Genomic DNA, 11,098 nt, shown 5'->3' with positions numbered 1-11,098 from the left:
AGAGAAAGAGAGCATAAACAGGAAATGGCTCCGTTCCTTCCTTCCTTCAAGAGAAATAAAGATCTTTCCTTCCATCTCATTGGCATTCATACTGCTACCCCACCAGTTTATCCATCAAATTATTATTATGATCTAGGCTTTGTCTGACGCTGGTGGATCTATAATAATGAAATGATCTAGTCTTCGTCTGACGCTGGTGGATCTATAATAATGAAATGATCTAGTCTTCGTCTGACGCTGGTGGATCTATAATAATGAAATGATCTAGTCTTCGTCTGACGCTGGTGGATCTATAATAAGCTGATCATATTTTAAGAACAAATTTGTTTACATCCGTGTTAGTGAGCATTTCTCCTTTGCCAAGATAAGCCATCCACCTGACAGTTGTGGCATATCAAGAAGATGATTAGACAGCATGATCATTACACAGGTGCACCTTGTGCTGAGGACAATAAAAGGCCACTCTAAAATGTGCAGATGTGTCACACAACACAATGCCACAGACGTCTCAAGTTTTGAGGAAGCGTACAATTGGCACGCTGACTGCAGGAACGCCCACCAGAAAATGTAATGTTCATTTCTCTACCATAAGCCGCATCCAACGTCATTTTAGAGAATTTGGCAGTACGTTCAACCGGCTTCACAACAGCAGACCACGTGTATGCCGTCATGTGGGCGAGCGGTTTGTTGATATCAACGTTGTGAACAGAGTGCCCCATGGTTGTGGTGGGGTTATGGTATGGACAGGCATAAGCTACAGACAACGAACACAATTGCATTTTATCAATGGCAATTTGAATGCACAGAGATACTGTGATGAGATCCTGAGGCCCACTGTCGTGCCATTCATCCATTACCATCACCTCATGTTTCAGCATGATAATGCACTGCCCCATGTCGCAAGGATCTGTACACAATCTCTGGAAGCTGAACATTTCCCAGTTCTTCCACTGCGTGCATACTCACCAGATATGTCACCCATATTGAGCATGTTTGGGATGCTCTGGATCTGTGTGTTCAACAGTGTGTACCAGTTCCCGCCAAAACCCCAGCAAATTCACACAGCCGGTGAAGAGGGGGACAACATTCTACAGGCCACAATCAACAGCCTGATCAACTCTATGTGAAGGAGATGTGTTGTGCTGCATGAGGAAAATGACTGGTTTTCTGATCCACGCCGCTACCTTTTAAAGGTATCTGTGACCAACAGATGCATTTCTATATTCCCAGTCATGTGAAAAACCATAGATTAGGGCCTAATGAATTTATTTCAGTTGACCGATTTCTTTATAGGAACTGTAACTCAGTAAAATCTTTGACAATATTTGTCTTCAGTATATATTGCTTCTGAAGCTAAGCAGGGTTGGTCCTGGTCAGTCCCTGGATGGGAGACCACATGCTGCTGGAAGTGGTGTTGGAGGGTCAGTAGGAGGCACTCTTTCCTCTGGTCTAAAAAATATCCCAATGCCCCAGGGCAGTGATTGGGGACAATGCCCTGTGTAGGGTGCTGTCTTTCAGATGGGACGTTAAACGGGTGTCCTGACTCTCTGAGGTCATTAAAGATCCCATGGCACTTATCGTAAGAGTAGGTGTGTTAACCCCGGTGTCCTGGATAAATTCCCAATCTGGCCCTCATATCATCACGGTCACCTAATCATCCCCAGCTTCCAATTGGCTCATTCATCCCCACCTCCTTTCCCCTGTAACTATTCCCCAGGTCGTTGCTGTAAATGAGAACGTGTTCTCAGTCAACTTACCTGGTAAAATAACGGTAAAATAAAAATCAATGTAAATAAAATAATAAAACAACAAAGAAATGAGCTCTTGCACCGAGCCTATCTGGGAACAGAAAAGGGATTTAATTTGATGCAGAATGCAGGGTGTAGAGGTCAGGTCAGACATGTTAGCTGGGTATCTTCTGGCATGTTTAGTCTCACATTGCCACACTTCCAAATGGTGTTTACTCTGGTTCAGAGTGAAATCTCTTAAAAAGTTACATATTTTTTCCCTTTAACCTCTTAAACTCGAAGGTCTCTAAAGAATTTTTCACCTAAATAAACCTATCTACATGACCAGACAAAGACCGTGTCTGTCAAAAACATTGTTTATGTCCTGCCGTGGTTTAATTTAAATATCCCCTTGTAACAAAAAACAAACAGTGATCGGACATGGCTCTTCTCTATAGAGGCGCTTCTATTTAACTCCTCTGCAGAGTTGAATGTGTGCAAAACACAGAGCAAACTCCAAAAGGTTACCAGCCCACAGGTCCTATTTAGAAACAGCTAAACACACCCTGTGACAACATTTAATCCTTCATTACAGACAGACAGACGGACGGACGGACAGGACAGACAGACAAACATGCATAAAGACATACAATGATGTATGTTGACACATCAAAACTTGCAATGGAGGCCAGATGTTTTTAATAAATCATTTTTATTTAATATGAAAAATAAGTATATTTTGTAACACAATGTAAAGTGTAAGAGACCATGTCCCACAATCAAAGTAATTTTACTCGTTTTCATCATGTAAGGAGTTCTATCTGTTACTAGTTGACATTCCAGCTGTATTGATGACAACATGGAATTCAAGAAATGAAGACAAAAAAAGCATCTTCAACATTTCTCCCATCAAAAACACACGAATGCTACATTTTTCAACATAAGAAGAAGAAGAGCAAGATACAGGAAATATCCTTTTGAATCAACTTAAATGGAATTGGCTATGGTACTGTCACTGCGGCGATAGAGATTACACACAATGCCATTGTCCAGTTCAGGACAAACTTTTCAAAACATTTCACTTATAAACATTATCGCCCAGTAACTTTTCATTGAAACTATGTTACGTCTTCAGAAAGTACAAATAACACTATGATCTACTGGCTTTCTGTCATGGCGCTGTTATCGGTATTACCAAACAGAGATTCCCGGCACCTCTCAGCGTCTTTCTGACAGACGACGGAAAACAAATCCGACCACTAGCTTTATTAAAGGACATTCTCTCTAAGATGAGGTAGACTCTGGAAATGTTCCAAGCTATGAGGGGAACGTAAAAGGAGGCTTTGAGATAAAATAAAATTAAAATTAAAAACTCCCAACAAACTGGTTAGTTACAGACGGCAGAAACCACAGACACCCCTTTATGTCATAAAACAGAGAAATAATTCAGTCCTGTTCTGTGAAAACACCAGACACCACCAACCCAGTGTGTACTAGAAATCCTAAGAATCATTGATAAAATGCACATTTCGGATGCGAACTTAAAACACGGAGACAATATTGTGTATCTATAATAGATCAGTCTTGTCTTATGAGGAGAAGACCATAACTGACATCCGGAACTTGGGTAGGCATAGAGCCTCACTCAGGTCTAGACGTGCTTTGAAATCTACCAATCATTCATGAAGCGGTGTGTTGTAACAAAATGTGAAAAGCACCAAAATGTTGCAGATGCATTTATCTGAGATGAAGTGGTTGGAAAAGACCATGCACATACACAGGAAGTAACACAGGAAGTAACACAGGAAGTTACACAGGAAGTAACACAGAAAATAACACAGGAAGTAACACAGGAAGTAACACAGGAAGTAACACAGAAAATAACACAGGAAGTAACACAGGAAGTAACACAGAAAGTAACACAGAAAGTAACACAGAAAGTAACACAGAAAGTAACACAGAAAGTAACACAGGATGTAGCATAGGAAATAACACAGGAAAGAAAGGAAGTAAATCAAACCCCTGAAAATGGAATGTAACTCTTTGATATGGAGCCTCTATATAGTTTCCTGTCTACCCATCCACATGGCTCCAGCCAGACGCCACACCCACTAAGGTTTCTTCTCCACCATGAGTCTGGATTTGCTTCCTCCCAGACGACTTCTCAAACGCAAACACATTCAAACCGTTCTGATTGGTCCAAGAAACCGATGGGCTGAACCCGAGCTGGCCTACATGAATTATAAATCACGTCATTTTGACATCAGCACAAAACGACAGACTCATTTGATAAGAGAAAAGCACGGCTGCATTGAATCTTTAAAACAAATATCCTGTTCTAATATCCATGTAATCTTTCATTTTGTCAGCATAAAAATCTGGCCTGGGCACACTAACTGGTGGTTGTGATATTCAGGCCAAACATCGAGGAAGTGATTGGTAAAGAAATAGGCATAAAGCTATAGTCTGGTCGTCATTATCAAGGCTATATACCCTGATGGTCATATCCAGGCCAAACCATCGTTCGAGGCTACTTGAGGAACGACACTAGTGTGTTCCCTTAAAACACCCAGGGCCCATGCTGCTGGACTGCAGCGTGTACGAGTGGGACATGGAGTTGTCTGACAAGCAGGGACGTAAATGATACAGAATCATGCCTGTTATTACAACATCAAGCGACCAGGGAGGATCCCAAAGAGGAGTTACAGCTCCTACATATAGGCCTTGTGTATACCACAGGAAGAGCGAGGCCTTGGGAGGGAAGTAGCTAGGGGGACCCTGACCACTCTTCGAAACGCTACCACAAAGAGGGGCTATTAATGGGTAGAAGAGCTGACATCTTGGGTGGCTACTGGGACACTGCAGGGAATGTCTTCATGCCAGACAAATCCCAATAAATACAATGAATTCAAATGTAAAACATATATTGCTACAAATCTGAAAATGTACCGGGATGACCAGTGTAAACTGTATTGAAAAATGTACTGGGATGCACAGTGTAAACTCTGTATTGAAAATGTAACAATAAAATAATTTACATGTCACCATGGTTACTGATAACGTACTGTACTAACAGGGATGAAAAATTAATGTTAACTTTCCCAGAATTCCCAGTTGGAAGATTCCCAGAATCAGGAAGGAAAAAGCAGGAAATACGGAATCCTACAATCAGGATTCCTGGAAAACATGGGAAAAGTACCCGGAAACTCTACTTACTAATATAAATGATACAGCAGCATTCATGTTTTACTGAGAAAATCTGTTACTATTTATATTTAAAGATATTAACAAGTGTGTGTTATTTCATATAAACACATTAAAAACCAGTCCAACGAAGACAGACAACAAACACAAGGAGATTTGTTGTTGTTTTTGTTGATAAGACATAAGAATAACAACACGGGTGTAATGTAATTCAAGCTTCCAAAAAGGTGGGATACCAGAAGAGACAGAATAAAGGCATCAAACCAACCCCAGGATAACAGAGATTTAACGTCAGTTTAACAGAGATTTAACGTCAGTATAACAGAGATTTAACGTCAGTTTAACAGAGATTTAACGTCAGTATAACAGAGATTTAACGTCAGTATAACAGAGATTTAACGTCAGTATAACAGAGATTTAACGTGAGTATAACAGAGATTTAACGTGAGTATAACAGAGATTTAACGTCAGTATAACAGAGATTTAACGTCATTATAACAGAGATTTAACGTCAGTTTAACAGAGATTTAACGTCAGTATAACAGAGATTTAACGTCAGTATAACAGAGATTTAACGTCAGTATAACAGAGATTTAATGTCAGTATAACAGAGATTTAACGTCAGCATAACAGATTTAACGTCAGTATAACAGAGATTTAAAGTCAGTATAACAGAGATTTAACGTCAGTATAACAGAGATTTAACGTCAGTATAACAGAGATTTAACGTCAGCATAACAGATTTAACGTCAGCATAACAGATTTAACGTCAGTATAACAGAGATTTAACGCCAACATATCAGAGGTTTAACATCAGTATAAGGTTAAAGTTTAGATCAAGTAAAAGGCCCAAAGCTTCAGGAACGCTGGGAGAGAAACAATCTCTCCATATATGTCTGTCTGTTGTTTGATTAAACTCAAAACATCAACAGACAAAACTCTGAAAATAAATTCATATATATATATATATATATTTAACGTCAGTATAAAGGTCAGTATAACGTTATATATATGTTTGAACATGCCATTCAAAAGCAGGCGGTTAAAGACATGCATACGTAGCAAGGCCTTGCTAACCGGAATTTTCTGAACGTGAAATGGAATACTCCCATTTCCTTACTTTGCGCTAACAGGAAGTGCGCTTTATGTCTTTCAGTGGTCATAGAGTAACGGAGGAAATGACATCCTGTCAGCCAGCCAGTAGGTCAGTCGGCAGCCCACTCTATACTGTACAGGAAACAGAAAGGCTGTACACGTGGGATTAGTAGGTATCTAACAAGCAGCTCTGGAAGGCCTTTTCTGAAGGGCTGTTCTGAAATCATAGTGGTAGGAGGGTTGAGGTGACACCCGGTGAAATAGACTGATATGTGACTGAATAAAAAGAAGAGAGTTGTAATCTCTCCTCTCATCCTCTTCTCAGCTTTCACCCAGGTCCTCTATCTGTTTATTTAGTCTTTCCATTCATCTCCACCAGCCAATGGGTGCATCTTCCTGGAGTAGGTACAAACAACCAGTGGAATCAAACTGTAAACAACAAAGAGTCCAGTTTCTCAAGTCAGATCAGTTGAGCTAGACATCCACACGAGTCCCCTGTGTGTCCATAGGTACTTGTGTGTGGGTGTATGTAAGTCCCCAGCCCAGAGTGGTAATAAACGGTGTGTGTGTGTGTGTGTGTGTGTTTGGGACAGTAAACAATGTTTTGTGTTTCCACCTCTCAGCCCGGCAGGTCCAGAGGTAAACAGCTCTTGTGTTTCCACCTCTCAGCCTGGCAGGTCCAGAGGTAAACAGCTCTTGTGTTTCCACCTCTCAGCCTGGCAGGTCCAGAGGTAAACAGCTGTTTGTGTTTCCACCTCTCAGCCCGGCAGGTCCAGAGGTAAACAGCTCTTGTGTTTCCACCTCTCAGCCCGGCAGGTCCAGAGGTAAACAGCTCTTGTGTTTCCACCTCTCAGCCCGGCAGGTCCAGAGGTAAACAGCTCTTGTGTTTCCACCTCTCAGCCTGGCAGGTCCAGAGGTAAACAGCTCTTGTGTTTCCACCTCTCAGCCTGGCAGGTCCAGAGGTAAACAGCTCTTGTGTTTCCACCTCTCAGCCTGGCAGGACCAGAGGTAAACAGCTCTTGTGTTTCCACCTCTCAGCCCGGCAGGTCCAGAGGTAAACAGCTCTTGTGTTTCCACCTCTCAGCCTGGCAGGTCCAGAGGTAAACAGCTCTTGTGTTTCCACCTCTCAGCCCGGCAGGTCCAGAGGTAAACAGATGTTTGTGTTTCTCAGCGGTTCAGCGGGAGGTGAGCTGGATGTTGGGGATCAAAGGTCAGAGTAGGCCCCCCCCCCCCACCAAGGTCCTGGGGTCACCAGTTGGCCTTCACGGCCTTGACGTCACTCACCAGGTTCTGAGCCAGGCAGATCCCAAATATCTAAACAGGAAATGATATCACATGTTAGCTAAATTACATTTCCTCTCTGCCAGCCACTGGCACATAGCTTGACATTTATAGCATAGGTGATTTAGAGCCACACACAGAGAAAAGGAAGTGATCATGATTATCGCCACCAGATGGCAGTCTCAAACTAAATGCACACTCCCAGCAGGGTTTCGTTTAGGAAAATGTCGGGGCACAACGTCACCGGGAAGATTTTGATTTAACAGCCTTTTGAGAAATTTACCGGACCCATATGCAGTGGGTGGATAACCGATTAGGGCGTCCACCACGGGGCTCAGAATGACAGAAATCACATTTACATTATGGTAATGATGTTAACAGAACATTTACATTATGGTAATGATGTTAACAGAACATTTACATTATGGTAATGATGTTAACAGAACATTTACATTATGGTAATGATGTTAACAGAACATTTACATTATGGTAATGATGTTAACAGAACATTTACATTATGGTAATGACTTTAACAGAACATTTACATTATGGTAATGATGTTAACAGAACATTTACATTATGGTAATGATGTTAACAGAACATTTACATTATGGTAATGATGTTAACAGAACATTTACATTATGGTAATGATGTTAACAGAACATTTACATTATGGTAAAGATCTCATGTAATAAAGCAGCCAATAAAACGTAATTTTCAAACATTTGTAGAAATGCAACTCGGTGGGAAAACACCACTTTAAACAGAGCGCCTGGGAAAACACCACTTTAAACAGAGCGCCTGGGAAAACACCACTTTAAACAGAGCGCCTGGGAAAACACCACTTTAAACAGAGCGCCTGGGAAAACACCACTTTAAACAGAGCGCCTGGGAAAACACCACTTTAAACAGAGCGCCTGGGAAAACACCACTTTAAACAGAGCGCCTGGGAAAACACCACTTTAAACAGAGCGCCTGGGAAAACACCACTTTAAACAGAGCGCCTGAAAACACCACTTTAAACAGAGCGCCTGGGAAAACACCACTTTAAACAGAGCGCCTGGGAAAACACCACTTTAAACAGAGCGCCTGGGAAAACCCCACTTTAAACAGAGCGCCTGGGAAAACACCACTTTAAACAGAGCGCCTGGGAAAACACCACTTTAAACAGAGCGCCTAGGAAAACACCACTTTAAACAGAGCGCCTGAAAACACCACTTTAAACAGAGCGCCTGGGAAAACACCACTTTAAACAGAGCGCCTGGGAAAACACCACTTTAAACAGAGCGCCTGGGAAAACACCACTTTAAACAGAGCGCCTGGGAAAACACCACTTTAAACAGAGCGCCTGGGAAAACACCACTTTAAACAGAGCGCCTGGGAAAACACCACTTTAAACAGAGCGCCTGGGAAAACACCACTTTAAACAGAGCGCCTGGGAAAACACCACTTTAAACAGAGCGCCTGGGAAAACACCACTTTAAACAGAGCGCCTGGGAAAACACCACTTTAAACAGAGCGCCTGGGAAAACACCACTTTAAACAGAGCGCCTGGGAAAACACCACTTTAAACAGAGCGCCTGGGAAAACACCACTTTAAACAGAGCGCCTGGGAAAACACCACTTTAAACAGAGCACCTGGGAAAACACCACTTTAAACAGAGCGCCTGGGAAAACACCACTTTAAACAGAGCGCCTGGGAAAACACCACTTTAAACAGAGCGCCTGGGAAAACACCACTTTAAACAGAGCGCCTGAAAACACCACTTTAAACAGAGCGCCTGGGAAAACACCACTTTAAACAGAGCGCCTGGGAAAACACCACTTTAAACAGAGCGCCTGGGAAAACACCACTTTAAACAGAGCGCCTGGGAAAACACCACTTTAAACAGCGCGCCTGGGAAAACACCACTTTAAACAGAGCGCCTGGGAAAACACCACTTTAAACAGAGCGCCTGATAAAGGTTCCATATGTGACAAGAGACGAAAAGATCTGTTAGAAACTTAGAAAGAAGGGGAATCTAAAGATGCAACAACTAGGATTAGGGATTAGGGTTGCTAATACGACTAGGATCGGGGTTGCTAATACGACTAGGATCGGGGTTGCTAATACGACTAGGATTAGGGATTAGGGTTGCTAATACGACTAGGATTAGGGATTAGGGTTGCTAATACGACTAGGATTAGGGATTAGGGTTGCTAATACGACTAGGATTAGGGTTGCTAATACGACTAGGATTAGGGTTGCTAATACGACTAGGATTAGGGTTGCTAATACGACTAGGATCGGGGTTGCTAATACGACTAGGATCGGGGTTGCTAATACGACTAGGATCGGGGTTGCTAATACGACTAGGATCGGGGTTGCTAATACGACTAGGATTAGGGTTGCTAATACGACTAGGATCGGGGTTGCTAATACGACTAGGATCGGGGTTGCTAATACGACTAGGATTAGGGTTGCTAATACGACTAGGATCGGGGTTGCTAAAACGACTAGGATTGGGGTTGCTAATACGACTAGGATCGGGGTTGCTAATACGACTAGGATCGGGGTTGCTAATACGACTAGGATCGGGGTTGCTAATACGACTAGGATTGGGGTTGCTAACACGACTAGGATTAGGGTTGCTAACACGACTAGGATCAGGGTTGCTAATACGACTAGGATCAGGGTTGCTAATACGACTAGGATCGGGGTTGCTAAAACGACTAGGATCGGGGTTGCTAAAACGACTAGGATCGGGGTTGCTAAAACGACTAGGATTGGGGTTGCTAATACGACTAGGATTAGGGTTGCTAATACGACTAGGATTAGGGTTGCTAATACGACTAGGATTAGGGTTGCTAATACGACTAGGATTAGGGTTGCTAATACGACTAGGATCAGGGTTGCTAATACGACTAGGATCAGGGTTGCTAATACAACTAGGATTAGGGTTGCTAATACGACTAGGATTGGGGTTGCTAATACGACTAGGATTGGGGTGGCTAATACGACTAGGATTGGGGTGGCTAATACGACTAGGATTGGGGTGGCTAATACGACTAGGATTAGGGTGGCTAATACGACTAGGATTAGGGTTACTAATACGACTAGGATTGGGGTTGCTAACACGACTAGGATCAGGGTTGCTAATACGACTAGGATCGGGGTTGCTAATACGACTAGGATCGGGGTTGCTAATACGACTAGGATCGGGGTTGCTAATACGACTAGGATCGGGGTTGCTAATACGACTAGGATCGGGGTTGCTAATACGACTAGGATTGGGGTTGCTAATACGACTAGGATTAGGGTTGCTAATACGACTAGGATTAGGGTTGCTAATACGACTAGGATTAGGGTTGCTAATACGACTAGGATTAGGGTTGCTAATACAATTTGTTAACAATTGGCTCGTTCATCCCTCTCCTCTCCCCTGTAACTATTCCCCAGGTCGTTGCTGCAAATGAGAACGTGTTCTCTGTCAACTTACCTGGTAAAATAACGGTAAAAAAAAAAAAAAATACGACTAGGATTGGGTTTGCTAATACAACTAGGATTGGGGTTGCTAATACGACTAGGATTAGGGTTACTAATACGACTAGGATTAGGGTTGCTAACACGACTAGGATTAGGGTTGCTAACACGACTAGGATTAGGGTTGCTAACACGACTAGGATTAGGGTTGCTAATACGACTAGGATCGGGGTTGCTAATACGACTAGGATCGGGGTTGCTAATACCACTAGGATTAGGGTTGCTAATACCACTAGGATCAGGGTTGCTAATACGACTAGGATTAGGG

At 42.6% G+C, this 11,098-nt stretch overlaps 1 protein-coding gene across 1 annotated transcript in view; it reads right to left on the bottom strand.

Annotated features, from left to right (window-relative positions):
• Positions 1–2,420: 2,420 nt before the first annotated feature.
• LOC129858519 (tetraspanin-17-like) overlaps positions 2,421–11,098 on the bottom strand; it is a 57,709-nt gene continuing 49,031 nt past the window's right edge. Inside the window, exon 8 of the mRNA XM_055927824.1 lies at positions 2,421–7,340. Coding sequence (XP_055783799.1) covers positions 7,275–7,340 — 66 coding nt within the window. The 3' untranslated portion in view covers positions 2,421–7,274. The remainder of the gene's footprint in view (positions 7,341–11,098) is intronic.

The sequence above is a fragment of the Salvelinus fontinalis genome, chromosome 6 (assembly GCF_029448725.1).
Source record: "Salvelinus fontinalis isolate EN_2023a chromosome 6, ASM2944872v1, whole genome shotgun sequence".
Taxonomy (NCBI): Eukaryota; Metazoa; Chordata; class Actinopteri; order Salmoniformes; family Salmonidae; genus Salvelinus; species Salvelinus fontinalis.
The sequence above is the reverse complement of the archived record's forward strand: the minus strand, read 5'-3'. Positions and strand labels throughout refer to the sequence as shown.